The sequence below is a fragment of the Anopheles merus genome, chromosome X, assembly GCF_017562075.2.
Source record: "Anopheles merus strain MAF chromosome X, AmerM5.1, whole genome shotgun sequence".
Classification (NCBI taxonomy): Eukaryota; Metazoa; Arthropoda; class Insecta; order Diptera; family Culicidae; genus Anopheles; species Anopheles merus.
The window spans coordinates 18,447,174-18,463,575 of record NC_054081.1 but is presented as its reverse complement, the minus strand read 5'-3'; the positions used below and the strand labels follow the sequence as shown (position 1 = coordinate 18,463,575).

The 16,402-nt window shown below is 49.8% G+C and overlaps 3 protein-coding genes and 1 pseudogene across 3 annotated transcripts in view; 2 read left to right on the top strand and 2 right to left on the bottom strand.

Annotated features, from left to right (window-relative positions):
* Positions 1-11,587, bottom strand: part of LOC121595097 (cation-independent mannose-6-phosphate receptor) — a 94,500-nt gene extending 82,913 nt beyond the window's left edge. The window contains exons 1-3 of the mRNA XM_041918824.1: positions 10,374-11,587; positions 6,849-8,778; positions 6,712-6,773 (exon numbers count right to left, since the gene is read on the bottom strand). Of these exons, the coding sequence (XP_041774758.1) occupies positions 6,712-6,773; positions 6,849-8,778; positions 10,374-10,475 (2,094 nt within the window). The 5' untranslated portion in view covers positions 10,476-11,587. The remainder of the gene's footprint in view (positions 1-6,711; positions 6,774-6,848; positions 8,779-10,373) is intronic.
* Positions 1,410-5,467, top strand: LOC121595113 (protein toll-like). Its single transcript, XM_041918825.1, has 3 exons — positions 1,410-1,891; positions 2,803-4,054; positions 4,123-5,467. The coding sequence occupies exons 2-3, from the start codon at positions 2,865-2,867 to the stop codon at positions 5,369-5,371; spliced, it is 2,439 nt and encodes an 812-aa protein (XP_041774759.1). The 5' UTR covers positions 1,410-1,891; positions 2,803-2,864; the 3' UTR covers positions 5,372-5,467.
* A 135-nt stretch (positions 11,588-11,722) lies between the features above and the next one.
* Positions 11,723-12,679, top strand: LOC121595145 (ragulator complex protein LAMTOR3 homolog). Its single transcript, XM_041918827.1, has 2 exons — positions 11,723-12,134; positions 12,226-12,679. Exons 1-2 carry the CDS (start codon positions 12,091-12,093, stop codon positions 12,554-12,556), a joined length of 375 nt encoding a protein of 124 aa, XP_041774761.1. The 5' UTR covers positions 11,723-12,090; the 3' UTR covers positions 12,557-12,679.
* Positions 12,680-12,718: 39 nt separating this feature from the next.
* On the bottom strand, positions 12,719-16,173 carry LOC121595165 (annotated as a pseudogene).
* Positions 16,174-16,402: the final 229 nt, after the last annotated feature.

The following is a 16,402-nucleotide window of genomic DNA, read 5'->3' as shown; positions in this document are numbered from 1 at the left end:
TGTAATGCTGCAATTTGTAGTGCTGCTTACATGTTTTAGTACATTAAAATTAAAGAAGGGAAATATACGCATACTTCAAGAAATTTATATTGTAGCATGTTTTGTCTTCCTGAACACAGAAAATTTAAGAAAAAACAGTTTTCTCTGCTTTGGTTGCAATATGGCTAATCTTCTTCTTATTCTATGGCACACAACCGTTATCGGTCAAGACCGTTGTCGGTATAAGTTGACAATTGTTTCACGAATCACGGCTATTTTGATTTGAATGATTTGCGGTTTGATTTGAATAATGAAGATTAATTACTGATGTAATATCGAATTTCTGACGATATACTCATCAAACTTCATTATTTGGATTGACGAAAATATTAACTGTGGCTTTAGCTTTATATAATAAACGCAGTGCAGATATAAACATCAAACGTCTATTTTTCACTCATTTTTCATATTTTCCATTTCTTTTTATGAAATATTAACATGAAATCAGTTTAGGTGACGGCTTAGGTTTAAGTTTTGGCTGATGAGATTTTATGATTACACGTATGTGTTTTTGTACCTATAATCGCACCATAAAAATAATGAGAAAAAATTATAAAATGATGCCAAAACACAATGGATTTGGGTAAATCAACTATGATTAATGATGGTTGTTGTAGAAAAAAACTTAAAACAAAAAACAAATGAAATTATTCTCTTTGCTTAGGAGGCCCAAAGCAATCCTGACGAATGTTGACACATATTTAAAAAAGGTTATGGCATGTGTGCTGCCTGTTCATTGAAAATCTAGTATAAAATATGAAAATCTGTTATATTTCAAAATCTGTTATAGGCATTATTGGTGGCATAATAGGTTAAGAAATAGGCAAAAAACCACACAATGAGCCACAATGTTATACAGGTCAAAAATTAAGGCTCAAATCTATAATAACATTGGTTTTTCCAAATTGACCGGTAAAGTACGACCGTATAGGTAGCGGATCAGTAAAACTACCCGTTTGGGAAGCGACAGACATTGGAATGTGATACGTACCTACTGTTTTGGTTTGTAATACTGGCACGTGATTTTTTCCCGCCGACAAACGTGATTAGCGATACAAATCTGAGCCGTGATTGCTTGTCTTTGTTTTAGCAAATGTAACTTTATTCTCTATACTTCCAGGAAAATGTGGCAGCGCTAGTTGAATGCCACCGTTTGTTTGACACGTATTTAAGCTATCTCGTATAGCATCCAATAAACTGCACCCGACCCGACTACTATACAGTGTGTTCAGTAAATCAATACCCCTTTTTGTTCGCTAGAAACATACACACATATAAACATAAAACCCAATACAAAGCAGGAGTTACAGGCGCCCTACCAAGCGCGAGAGAGGGCGCAACACGATGCGATATGCTCACGGATTCGCTGTGCCCTCCCTCGTCAGTACGCTCTCAGTAGCTCGCGGCAACGGACGCAGTTTCGCGGGCTAGTTGACGCAGGGCTGACGCACCACCGAAGTTTATACCCTTAGGTTTTGTTTGTGTGCGTGAAGCAACAGTCGCGATCGTTCGATAGAAAGGGTAGACGGGTTTTGTTGTTTACACGCATTTCGCGGCCACAGACACAATAGACACTACCTGCGGATCGATCGCCTAGCGCGCACGCACACGCACACCCATACACATGCATCGCGTGCACGTGTCAAGGTGTTTGTGTGCAGCAAAACAGTCATCTGGGAAAGCCCCGAAAGCACGTAATTGGCACGGTGGCTAACCGCGTTGGGGAAAGGCACACGCAGAACAAAAACAAGTCGAGGCCTATTCGCGCGTTGAGCAGAGGCAGACCGGACCACGGGAACCCATTACGTCGTGCGAAGTAGTACGGCTACACCACCACGCAGCCTCCGGACAGGTAAGTCGTGTAAATGCCGCAGTGTTGTGCATTAAACTAAATTTGTAAGGTAAAATCAGCGCTTGCCAAAGTTCATCCCGGCAGCGTATGCCACATTAATTCAATCTATATAGTTTTACGCATCTCGTCGCTCTTCTAACGTACGACGCCATCAGTGAAACCGGTTACCATTCGACGTACCCCACAGACGATAAGCGACGTCCGCGATCGTCCCAATGTGGTTAAGCGTGTGTGTTCGTGTGTTTATGTGTTGCTGTGCGTCAAGTGAATGCAGCCTCTCTTCTTCTCGCTCGCCGACTCTACGCCATATCTCGGATCTTTGATCACTCGACTCACCAACAGCCAACACACACTGAACCACGGATCCTAACGTACTGACTTTTTCCCGCTGTACTATTGCAGAGCGATAGAGTCATTATCGCCATCTTCGATTTCTTGATCGACAAGATCGCGTTACGGAATGAACAATTTTGCACTGCTGCCGAAAGAATAACAGCCATGTTTTAAAAAGTCAGCAGTTTCCGTTTCCATTTGCAGCTTTCAAACCACACGTCATTCAACCTAGTACGTTCCTCAAAAAGCATCCATGGATTGCCGATGCTACTGATAGGCTGCATTAATTTTAGAACCCATTCTCATCTATGCAATCGTTTACAAATGTCCATTTATGCATATGATTTGTGTGTGCTTGTTGGGACCGACCATGACTACTGACATTGTCTCATTACATCGACTACAGTATAGAATCACTACCACTACTACAGAATGACGACAATGCCAGAATGGTTGGCAAATATATTCATATACAAAGGAAACATACCCGTCAACCTAGTTTGCATCTAATCGTAAACCCGATCAGCAACATTATCGCTAACACCTAATACCTGTTATTCCTGTGTTATTCTTTTCAGGATCAGGGAGAAACAATATACACTCAACATCAACTCTACCATCCACCCCGCCATCCTCCTCGATGGGTTCCGTCTGGGTGTGCTGTCTGAGCCTGGTGGTCTTACTGACGGCACAAGCCAGCGGCAATGACTGCACCGTTGAAAAGCACTCTGACTTGGTATCGAAAGCGAAATGTCCAGGATTCAACGTTCAACTTACACTGCACACAAACCCTCGCCAGCTGGAGGTAACCTGTTCCGACAAACCCGATTTTCAACTGCTTGAAAACCTCCAAAACCTACCCAACCTCAAGTTTGAAGAGCTGGCTTATCAAAACTGCCCACTCCCGGTAGGCAATCAGTCGCTCGTAGAACTGCTCTCGGCCTTTCTCGATCGCACCCAACTTTCCTCGATCCGCAGGCTATTCTTCGTCGACAATGCGAAGCTTTCGGACCAGGTCACGCTCGATCCGCAACTATTTGCCGATCTGCCCAAACTGCAGGTGCTGTCGATGAAAAATTCCTCCCGCATGCCGCTCGACAATCCGCAACTGTTCAAGTACTTGCAGAGCCTAACGTGGATCGATCTGCGAGAAGGCGACGGTGGCAGTCGCAACTCAAAAGTGTTGCTTCACCCACTGACTCAGTTGACCACGCTCGAGCTGACGGAAAATGAGCTCACCACACTACCAACTGAGCTGATCACCGATTTGCCCAACCTCGGATCACTAACGTTGTACCATAATAAGTTGGAGCGTATCGAACAGTTTGCTGACCTCCCGAATCTCACTTCACTTGATCTAACGTATAACGAGCTGGTTACCCTGCAAGAGGACGTGTTCGATAAGCTGCCGAACCTTACACAACTGTTCCTTAATTCGAACAAGCTCACAAGCCTACCTTCCGGGTTGCTCAAGCGTAACACCAAGCTTATAGTGTTTCGGGCAGACAACCAGCATGGCTCCGGGCTTGTACTGGGAGATGAACTGTTCGCAGGACTAACGATGCTTGAGGACGTCTCTGTATCAAACTGTAAATTGACAACGCTGCCGGAAGGACTCTTTACCGCGGCTAGCAAGTTAACCAAACTCGACCTCAGCGACAACAAGCTTCAAAGCCTTCCGGAAAATTTATTGCGTGATTCGTCCATCTTGAAGGAGCTCTATTTACAGAACAACGAGTTAATGCACAAGTTGCCAGACACCCTGCTGCAGAGTAACAATAATCTACGCATTCTCAACCTTGGTCATAACAAACTAACAACATTGAGCAAGTAAGATCAAGTCACATGTTGTTGTATTCGAATTTGTTTACAATATTTGTCCTTTTATCTTTTTGCAGATATCTACTGGATTCTAAACGCTCTTTGGAAGAGCTGCATCTTGAATATAACCAGCTCTATATGATCGATAGGGATGCGTTCATATCTCAGGCACAGTCACTAAAAATGCTCAATCTTAGCCACAACCAAGTGGCACTGCATGAAAATGGTACAGATGTATTTTACCTCGACGGTAAAACATATTATATATCCCAGACACCGTTCCACATCCTGGCACAATTGACCGACCTGGACCTTTCGTACAACGCCATTATCAAAATATTTGGAGACTTTAAAGGCTTCATGGAAAACCTTCAATCTCTAGACCTGTCCCATAACTTAATCATGAACATTAGCGATACGGATTTTTCATTTCTGTCGCCTAAAATTGAAAAGGTCAATTTGGAATCAAACCGAATTACCATGTTCATTTTCAATGACAGTAAAAAATCTACCTTCAGTAATAGATCTATAAATACTCCAAGACAAATCCTTCTTGCAGATAATTCACTCAACTGTGACTGTATTTCCTCGTCGCTAGTAACTTATCTTCAAGATCAATTGAATGCCGGTAAATTCTTCCCGCTAAAGGGACTTCATTGCGCTCAGCCATCCGAGCTGCTTGGACGTAAACCGCAAGACCTGTCCCTCGAGGATCTGCTATGTAAAATTGATGTATCCTCTGGTTTCTGTCCGACCGAGTGCAAATGCTACAAACGAGCCCTAGATCAGGGTGCTATTGTAAACTGCACCGCTGCTAATCTAACCCGAGTGCCCGTCATCAAAAGCCCCTCGATCATCGGCCGAAATATGATCGAGCTGTATCTGGAACAGAATACGATAAAGGAGCTATCCAACGAGGGTGAAGGGTGGAATACCATTCGCCGACTTAACATAGCAAACAACAGCTTCACCACTCTGCCTGGAGATAGTTTGCCCGTACAGCTCGAGCTTCTCGATGTCTCTGGCAATCAATTGACCGAGGTCGACGCAGCCTTCATACTCAAGCTGAATCATACCGCTCTCCGAAACATCAGCCTGTCGGCGAATCCTTGGGATTGCCACTGTGAAAATCCACTGCTTGCGTTTGCCGTCGATAATGCAGCACGCATTACTGGCTACTCTACCCTCCAGTGCTCCGACGGTCAACCGATCAACTCGGCTACACTGAACGATCTATGTGCTTGGGCGACAACGCTTAAATTTATATCAGCGCGGCAGTTTCACTGGTACTTGCAGCCTGCTTACTCGCCATCTGGTTGTACATGAAATATAGCCTGGAGATCAAAGTGTGGCTCTTCAAGCATAACTTGCTGCAGTGGTTGGTCACGGAGGAGCAAATCGATATGGATAAGCGATACGATGCATTCATTTCGTACTCGCACAAGGATGAGGAGTTCGTCACAGACCAGCTGTTACCGAGGCTTGAGAGTGAAGAGCTCAACTTCAAAATCTGCTGGCACGTACGTGACTTTATGCCGGGCGAGATGATTGCCACCCAGGTTAGTGACAAACTGCGTTTTCTATTCATCTATAATTATAATATTAATTAATTCAATTCTTCTTCCAGATAACGAAAGCGGTCGAGGATTCACGACGCACCATTATCATCCTCTCGCTCAACTACCTCGAGTCTGTGTGGGGTCAGATGGAGTTTAACACTGCGTACTTACAGTCGTTGGAGGACAAGCGCAACCGAGTCATTCCCATCATCTACCAGGATATTGGCGATATCGATCAGCTCGATCCGGAGCTCCGGGCGTACCTCAAAACCAACACTTACGTCCGCTGGGACGATCCGTGGTTCTGGGACAAGCTGCACTACGCCATGCCCCACAAGCGCCGGCCGAAGGGTGTGCAGGCAACCGACAACATGCGCATGGCGTCCGTGGACAAACTAAATCTACTGAAAGCACCGGCCACCATGACACCGGCGTCGTCCGAAACCACACCGCCTATCGAACATGCCGTGGCCGAAAAGGGCATTGCGAACGGCGGTCCACTAGGTTGCTATGGTGACCCTTCTAAACCTTCTACGATGCCGCCATTCATCATCAGCAATGGCATGTCCAACTAGTGCTTACTTTACCCTATTTTGAAGGGTGTTGCGTCCAATCAACAAAAGAACATTACTTTTGTGCAGCTAATTTACGGCATCTTTACCTCTTACAACTTGACTAGCATACAGCAAAATGATATTGGACGGAGACAAAATCTCATTATGAAATGTGGAGGACTAATGATTTTTTTTTTGTAAATAGGTGCTATAACTCACAACCCTGTTGGCATCTAAAAACTAGTGAAAACCTTTTTTTACTTAATCTTTATACTTTTTTAGTCATAAAAGAAATCCCAAGAGACGGAATTGTCTCGATAAGTAAGGAATCCGGAAAATGTATATCCTAAAAGATGAGATTTGTTGTAAAGTTGAAGAATTTGTTTTCCAGAGAAACATTGGCATTATTGGTTCGTTTCGAGTATGGAAAACGTTGTTTTGTAATAATGTGTACAATAAAAAGTTACAAATATACAATTTTGCCCCATTAAAAAATAATAATGAGAAATCCACGTACAGACAAAACAATTTTCATCACCGATCAGGTACTTACCGCTGCACGATCTAATGAGCTGTCTGGAGCACATACGACGGTTACGTTGAAGGTTTTTACGCCTAAAAAAGACCCCAAATCATTAGAACAAACGAACAAACACACGTAAGACCTTTAGTGAGTGAGTTAAAACCTACCGTTAGTGTGGCTACAGTTGACCGCGTCTGGCACCGTATAGTGCAGGTTAAGAGCTCCGGCCCTATAGTCCACGCTAGGCGTGGGCCGTTTGTCGCACGGCGAGAGATCCTCCAGCACGCCATCCAAACGTATCCAGCTGCCGGTTGCGGCATTGTGGACGCTGCAGTTGCTCTGCTCGAACGGTACCGCCCGCTCTGGTGGACAAATGACGGCCGTTGCCCAATCGAACCGATAGTGGCAGCCGTGCTCGATCTCGAGCAGTACCGGCGTACCACGGCCAGCCGTCGGCTGACAGCGAAACTCCACCGTGGTCGAAAGGTTCGTGACCGGATCCTGCGGGCACGGATCGCCCCGCAGGTACTTCATCAGCACGGTGTCGCCCGCCACCACGAGCGACACGTCCGGAAAGCCGAGCGTCGTTTCGTTGCGTGCCGTGACGCCGTCGAATGTTGCCTCGCATGCGGCCGCCCCGCCCCGGCAGCTCAACCCATACTGCGGCACGAGCGGGCGGCAGACGTTGAGGAAGTAGCGGCGACCGTGCGCCTCTCCGCCCCGTGCCTCGTAGTTCCGCGTCGAGTCGATGAGCGGCGTAAGGTCGACGTACTGATCGATGGTCGATTCGTTGTACGCGCCGCAGGCCATCAGGGCCGGTTCGCACACCAGCACCGTCTCGAAGTGCACCACCAGCTGGCAGTCGCCGTTCTCCACGACGGTCGGCGGCACGACCGCACCGGTGCGGCCACCCTCCACCGGGTCCGTTTCGCAGATAAACTCGAGCCGCGTCTCCCAGCGCCGGCCGCTGGTCGCGTCGCACACGGCGCCCGAACGATACAGCAGGTAGGGGGCACCGGTCGTTTCGTACTGCAGCTCGGACGCGATCGCTCCCAGTCCGACGGACTGCTTGGCGCTCACCTCGCATGCGCCCGCATCGAGCGGACAGCGGCTAGCCGCCGGTATGTGGCACACGCCCAGCTCGTACGTCCGATTGTCCCGCGAGATCAACGTGTAGGTGCGGTTCGCCAGCAAGCTTAAATCGTACTGCGTGCCGGTGATCGGATTCGTCACCGAGCAGGGCCGCGTGTCCCGGCAGGCGAGCGGCGTACGCCAGAGGAACTCGTGCGTACAGTTCCCCTTCAGTCCACGATACACCGGCACCGTCTCGAGCCCGTCCTCCCGGCCGCACTCAAACACAATCAGCGAGTTCGGGCAACCGGTTGCGGACTTGGAGCGCATCTCCATCACCAGCCGACCGGTGGACGCGTCCACTTTCGGGTCCGCCACCGCCTGGCCGTAGTCCCGGTACTCGGTTCCATTCACCCGGCACACGCCCGTCCCCGGCGGGCACATGGTCAGGTGACCGTAGCGCACCGGTTTGCACACGGACAGCACAAACCGGGACCCATCAGGGAGCGGTATCTCGTGGTTCGCACCGGCCAGTGGTAGCAGATTGAACGCGTGCCGATCGGTACCGTCCCGCACCGTGCACCGGTTGTTCGCGAGCCCGGTCGGCAGCGGCTGGCAGGCGAGCGGCGTATCCCAGAAGATGAAGTACCGGCACTGGTCGGGCGTGTGCGGGATGACACGCAAATCCTCCGGCGTACGCTCGTAGCTGCACAGCAGTATGATGTCCAGCGTGTAGTGGCTGCCGTTGCCGCACGGCTCGCCGGTGAAGGAAAACTGGAACCGGCCGTCGTTCAGCTGCAGGTGCGGCTCGTACCCGAGCGTTATCTTGCGACCGGCGCGCATCAGGTAGGCGCGCGGCTCGGTACGGTTCACCGGCTGGCGCTCGTCGTCGCACACGTTAAAGAAGAACCGCTCGCCACTCTCCTCGGACGTCACGTGATGGTTCAGGTCCGAGCTGAGCGCATTAAAATCAAACGTTACATTGTAGAGCGGATCCCGGACGATGCAATCGGTTCCATTCACCAGCTGCCAACGGATAGAGGGAGAAGAGAAATTGCATTTTGAAAAGCGGCATTAAAGGCATTATTAAAGGAAGTTATGTTTGGGAGTTAAAAATTATAAAACGTTCTTCTTCTTCTTCTTCTTCTTCTTCTTGGCGGCGTAACGTCACGCGAGCCTCTGTACAGGCTTTCGAAACATAATTAGTTCCACGCAGCCGGATTCCTTGCTACGGGTGGACAGTCCATATGATTCTTGAACCAACCACGGGCATATTGTTAAGTCGTGCGAGCTGACGACTGTAGCAATGGGACCACCCGAAAAAAAACTCTCAAAATATAAGCTTTAGATATTGGATAGAATCTGCACTAGTGGTCGGCGCTCAGAATCGCCGACCTAACCGATTCCGATTCCGTGTTCGGGATCAATTCTGGAGCCGATTCCGATGCTGGAATAGGTTCCAATTCCGGAGTTGAATCCAAAGCCGATTTTGGAGTTGATTCAGGAGTCGATTCAGCAGTCAACTCCGGAGCCAAATCCAGAGTCAGTTCCGGAATCGATTCCGCGATCGGAATCAGCTCCGGAATCAGAATCGGCTTCGGAATCGGAATTGAACTGGGAAACGCTATTTGCCCCGGTAACGGAATAAGGATTGACTACAGAATGAGATTAGCTCCGGAATGAGAATCAGTTCCTGAATTTTAATAAGAAGTATCAGAGGCGAAATTAGTCCGATAATTTCCATGGATCGTTTACAAGTAAATTTTGATTATTTTTGGCTATCAATACTTAGCATCATTGGACCCAAACACCTATTCGTATGGAGATGCCGAAACCGATTCCGTTTCAAACCCGATTCTGATTTCGGAGCTGATTTTGATTCCGGAACCGATTCCAATTTCGGAACCAATTCCGAAGCTGATTCCGATTCCGGGCCGATTCCAATTTCAGAACCGATTCCGGAAATTGATTCCGGATCTACAATCCGGAATTGATTCCAGAAAACTTCGGAGCTAGCTGGAATCGATTCCGACAAAAACTTTATTTTTCCCATCACTACTCTGCACCCGCTGCCAATGAATAGTTCATCGATCTTGAGCGATGTTATTAAGCAAACATCGGCTTATTATGAGTGTTCGCTAAGATGCTAGAAATTGTAACGTGCTGCCTGAACATTCACACTCATCACGCGCCTAAGAACACACCACTAACAGGTGTTCGCGCGTTATTTGCGCGGCGCCTTTTGCGCGCTATCTGTGTCGTTGGTGTCAATTGGCCTCTCGCGAGGGGTGACACCGTGTCGGCGTTAATGCTTATCTGGCAAATACGATAGCCCTGTGCGATCTGTGAATGCAATCCCGCTGACTAAGCGCTACGGGGAACGAAATGACCGGCGTTGAACGTGAATCCATCAAGCCGATCCGGAAGCTTCAGTCCTAAAACGTAGAAAGCAGTTTCATAAAACAGTCCACGGCCGGGTGGTGGTTGCTTGGTACGAGGCTACGGCCAACAAGGTGTTACCATATCCAATGAGTCTTTTGCAGCCGCTTCCTGGCAAAGGCTTGTTGATGGTTGTTTTGAGACGTTGGACAACAGTTCCTGGGAGTGATGGGTTCACCTACCAGTTTTGATTGTGCTGTCGTTGCCATCAGCAGCTGCAGCAGCAGCACGGCCGTGCTGCCGATCGATTGCATGGCCGCTGTACGACGGCGGGACGATGCCATGCCGTTTGATTTCCACGTCGAATTTCCCACTTTCGCTTCCGCGCAAAAACGGAACACACACTTGTACGGATTCGCTGCTATTTGCTGCACAATTCGATGCTGTTCACACACACGCACGCAGATACCCGAATTGTTGATAGAGCGTTGGGTTTTTTGTGCACAATCCTTTTTTAGGTCAAAACTCAGAATAGATGCATTTCTTTATGCGCACCACCTTCCTGTGACACCTGCTTACACACTGGCTCTCGTTGTCATGGGGCAGAGAAATGCGTTCTGGTCGCCGATAAAGGTATTTTCTTATCACAAAGCGAACACGCACACCTTTCTTTGTGGAGCAAATGAGGGTATTTTAGCACCTGTTCTCACATACACACACTTGAGTCGTGCTGGCAGCTTGTGTTGTTGATTTTTTTTTTCTAGTTAATGCTAAAGAGCGAATTGTTTTTGTTTTGCCTAATGCCGTCCACCCCCTCAGATCCGGTGGCGCAGTTCTGCGGATGTGCTGCAAACCAAACACAAACAAACCCGAATTTTCCCGACGATCCGTCACGAGCAATCGAGTTCACCCTCTGGCTCTCCTCCTTTTTCTGTATTACACTGGTCTTTTTTGCGGACAAATTTCCCAAGTACACAAAATATATAAAAAAAACAACCTCGTCACTCTACGGAAAGTGGTCTCTGCTGTTTTGCGTGTTGCAATCCGCAGCACGCAACGGTCAAATCGAGAGTCGAACAAGGGCGCTTTTTGTTTTGCGCCGGTGGAAAATCATAAACACGCGCACACTCGCACACACACACTCACACACAAACACACACTCGTTGCGTCGCGTCGAGTCAGCTGGATCAGATGCGGGAGAAGTAAACAAGTGTGTTTGGCACTGTACGCGCCCACTGTACGTCTGATTGTGTGCATTCACATGATCCGTCTGCTGAAACACGACGGTCCGCTGCCGAAGACCCAAGATGACTCAGCGCCGTCGTGACCGCAGGAAAAAGAAACAACAAAAAACGCCACTAAAAATGAATACATCACGTCACCCAACGCCCTTAGCCCATCTATGTGTGTGGGTGGATGGATGGAGGGGGGGGGGCAAGATTTTCCGCTTTAATTTGCCGTTCTGTTATCAATTTCTGGGCGATGTTTACAGTTTTCGCTTGCTTCGACCCGCTTGCCTTCAGTTAGCGGCTATAGGAATGAAAGAGACGGAGAGACGCCGAGCTGTCAAAATCAGCCGTCGGGCATGCGCTCGGTTGTGGCGTTTGTTTACAGTGCGCCGTACACACGGGGCCATATTTTCGAAAAAAAAAGAAAAACTCACAAATTGGCACCGTTTAACAAAGAACAATTCTTTCTTTTTAAAATCACAAGTGGCCCAAAGGGCAGTGAGCGACAAACGGCAGGGCTGCACATATGCAATATGGTTGCCGTGGAGAAATGACGCTGCGAGCTGTCATAAGTGTGTGTATTTTCTTATCAAAACGTAATCTGTTTGGCGGTTAGAAGAGGAAGGCAAAACTTTACGGAAAAGGGCAAAAAACACACACCAACACACTCGCAAACACACCTCTCCGTATTCGAAACGGCTCCGAAGTTCCGAAAGACCAAGCCTCCAGCATGACGGACGATGTGAAGCGGTTTTTCCACAACATCCGGAAACGGTAAGGACCTGCCAGCTTGTGCTCCCCTCCCGATAGTGATTCTTGAACATTTTTGCTTCCCTTGCCCTCCTATCACCCTTCCTGCCGCCAGTGTTGCCGGGCTAAACTGCATCATCATCACCGACCGGGATGGCGTGCCGCTGATGAAGGTGGGCGACGACAAATCGCTCGGCATGATCATGAAGCCATCGTTCCACACCACCTTTACGATGGCGACGGAGCAGTCGAACAAGCTCGGGCTGGGCCGAAACCGGAACATCATCTCCGTCTACACCGGCTACCAGGTGGTGCAGATGAACAAGCTGCCCCTGCTCGTCACGTTCATCGGAACGGAAAGCTGCAACATCGGCCACATACTGGCCCTCGACCAGCAGATCGAGCTGGTGCTGGACGAGGTGAAGGTGGCCGTCACGGAAACGTGAAGGCCTTCCCCCGGTCGTGCGCGTTCGTCACGCTTCGAGCTTGTGCAACTCCCAAATGTGCCGTCAGAGGATAAAAGTTTATTCACAAATCGATTAAAACAAAATAGTTCTCTTTTCACTTAACTAATGTGACCACTTGTGTGTTTGTGTGTTTGTGCGTGGGTGAGCCTTTCTTTTTTAGACGACCGGAAGCAAGGACAGCGCTGATGACGGTGGCGACGGAGGTGACGGCTGGGACTGCCGTTTCTGCTCCTCCTCGGCGATGATGCGGTCGAGCGCCTTCTCGATCTGCTGCGTCGAGCGGGCCAGCTCGGTGTTGTCGCTGTACGAGTCGTCCACGATTTCGCGCACCTTCAGCAGCAGGTCCCGGAAGTTGGCCATCTGCGTGTCCATCTTGAGCCGATCGATGCGGCAGGAAAGCTCGTCCCGCTTTGGTGGTGGCGGCCGCTCGTCCGACAGGGGTTCTTTCGGGTCCATTTCGCTGGCCTGGGCACGGTCGAGCTCGATGTGGAACCAGGTGCTGATGTCCCGCACGGACAGTTCCGTCTTTTCCATTATCCGCGAGCGTACCATCGATTCTGCAAGAAACGACCAAAGGCCATTAAAACAATCCATTTGCACAAAGACATGCCCGCCGGTGCAAAGGGCAGACCAAGTAAAAAGGTGCCTGGATACAGGGTTTTCAAGTCAGCTACGAATGTTAACATTGATTTTCAACGCGTGCAAACTGTTATTCCTCATCGATCAGATATTTCCTTTCCATCAAAATAATATTTAATTTATATAGCAAAAATATTTTCAACACTTCAACGTGCCATCATTTCAGCACCGAGACTGAAAGCCGGATCTCATCACCAGTGCTGCAAAATGTCATGATGTGCTGCCATCACCAGTCCTACAAATGAGATGGTCACCAACGAAAGCAATGAACATACCCGAGGTAGCTTGATGCTCATTGCTGATACTCAATGAAAGTGCGTCATGACATGTCGAACGCGACGTGCGAGTGCTTGAGTAGTCAACCTTCAATACTCTGACTGACAAACTGAGCTTAATGGCGTCACAAGCAAAATCATTATCATTTTTCTGGATGGGAACAATGCTGCCAAATCGCAAGCACCGCATATCTCCCATGACTATCATGATGATCACTGACACAAAGTGTCGCGACCAAGTAACTGACCAAGAGTTTGTTGCACACAATGTCACCAAGCATGTGATGATCGCACCATCTGTTTGAGTCTCACCTCTGATCGTCACAGTAGAGCTTGTGACACTGACATGATTTTGTTTCAGCCGGAATTTATCGTGACTATGGCAGTTACTTTTTGCAGAACTGATCACAGTAAAAAAAAAGTCGTGGCATACAATGACCTAGCATTGACCGCAAAAGTGTCACGAAGCATGCACTGATCACACCAATCGTTTTGAGTATTACCTCTGATTATCACAATTGAGTACGTGACGCTGGCATGGATTTTGTTTCAGTTCGATTTTTTATGACATTGACAGTGACATTTTGCAGCACTGCTCATCATCCATTGACAGGTGAAGTGTTGAAAATCATGCTGATTAAATTAAAAATTATTGTAATTGAAATGAAATATCACAGTGATGACTTCTTGCACGCGGCGAAAAACAATGTGTACATTCGAAAGAGACTTGGAAATTCCTGTAAGTTGGAATAATGGGAAAGGGCCACTTACTTTCTCTCGCCACCTCACTGGAACAATCGGCCGTTAGTGACGCTGCCTGGCGGTACGGTGTGCTGGAGCACTGGGGTAGCCCCTGCCCTAGCTGCGCCCCGATATCCTTCAGCTGTGCCAAACCCTCCGCCACCTGTGCCACGTACTGCTCGAACAGGGCGCGCAGTTCATCGGCCGTCGGCGAACCGCCCTCCTCCCCTCGTTTGGCCAGCCTGGTTCGGGTCGCTTCGTGCCGCTCTTCGAGCGTCTCCAGCGTGGCCGCGAACCGCGCCAGCACATTCTTCTGCTGCGTATTGTTAAACGCCCCGTACTCCACGCTGCTGAACAGGCTCATGTTGCGCTTGAGCGTGCTGCTAATCGTTGACTCACGGCGCTGCGCCGTACCGCGCCGCTCGCCGCCCGCATCCAGCTCACCGGCCAGCGCTTCCTCGCTCTGCCCCAGATCGACCGCCTTCGTGTCGATCAGCTTCGCTTCCAGATTCTCGTACGCCGAGGGCGCACTAGGCAGGCCATCGTTGCCACCGCCGCCGCCGCCGCACGGCTGCCAGTAGCGGCCCCACTGGCCCCTCCCGTCGCCGTCACCCGCAACCAGCGCCACACCTTGCCTGCCCAAGCGGTGCAGCGCGAACCGGTCTCGCCCTCGCCGGCACTGATTTCGTACATCTTGTGCGCCATGCTGTGCCGCTTGCTGCTATAGCCGGCGGTGAAGCAATCGAGACAGAGAGACACGTGCCGGCAGCGCTGGCACTTGAAGCGCAGGCCCCGAATCGGGGCCCGGCAGCCGTAGCACGGCATGCCGTGGGTGATGTGTTCCGTGTCGTGCAGCCGCTTGCAGAGCGTGACCACGTTCGCGTAGTACGAGAAGAGCGAGGAGAGCTTCCACAGGCAGCAAAACTGATACTCGGTCAGCCCGACCAGCCCCGGGTAGTTGGCGAAACATTCGCCGGTGATTTGCTGCACCATCGACGGCCTGAGGTGGTCCGGCTCGCCGAGAAACGTCAGCACCTTGGACAGGACGGTCAGCATCGCCTCGAACCGGTGCCGCGACACGCACAGGTTGTGGTCGCTGGTCAGTCGGAAGTGCTCCCACACCAGCTGGCCGTGGGTGGCGTGATCGCACAGCAGCAGAAACGCTTGCCGCAGCTCGAGCACCGACACGGGCGTGGTGCGCTTCGGGTCGAACACAGCCCAGAGGAAACCGGCCAGCAGGGCGCTGGCCGCGTCCAGGTTCGGGCGGGCCGGCAGCTCGTCGAAGTAGCCCATCCGGGCGGCCGCAAAGTAAACGTCGTGCACCACGCTCGCCAGCTGGCCCGGCTTGATCGACGGCGCACTGTCGATCAGGTTCAGTTGGTGGCGGTTCAGGATCGAGTGCACCATCTCGAACGGAATGTACGATGCTACGTAGCACGGGGGGAGGGAGGGAGAGTGAAAACACGGCAATTAGCACGGCGAGCTAACGCAACCAGCGCAATATGTGTACTCACTGTGCAGGGCTTTCTGGAGGGCGTGCAGCTTCCCAGCGCAACGGTACGTGCTGTAGCGGGCGCCAGCATACTTTTCGTTGATTGTCAGTAAAATGAACAGCAGTTCGGGTTGTCCTGCTCCGTCTTGCCGTTGTACCGGTTCCGGTAAACCAGGTAGCCTCTCTCGTCGATCTGCTGATCGTACATCATGCTGCTTCTGCTACACCGGGCATTAACAACTTCCTTTCGGCACACGCGGAAAACACAATATTTTTATTTTCTTTCTGGTATCGGAAACAACAAATAAGTGTTTCGCGCTTTTTCGCTCGGCTTTTCTTCCTTAAACCTCGTCAAACACCTACGACTGGGAAATCGTTGCGGAAACCTCCCGAGACGCCGCTTCCCTAGCTTTGCTTTCCAACTGTCAGCTCCGGTCAAAACAAAATCACTTTTCCGTTTGGGCTCGAGTTTTCAAACAAATCTGCAAGCGTACACGCTTCGGCAGCGCTCTCTGATGGTCGTTCCCGAAACCGTCCCTTGTTCGGTTTTGTTTACGCGTGGGTTACATACAGTGTTATATTCGCTTTACAACGCCCACCCCTTTCACAACACATCGAAATGTGTCCATTCTTGCTGTAGAACATGTGATAAACACATTTTGATAGCCAAGAAAAAAA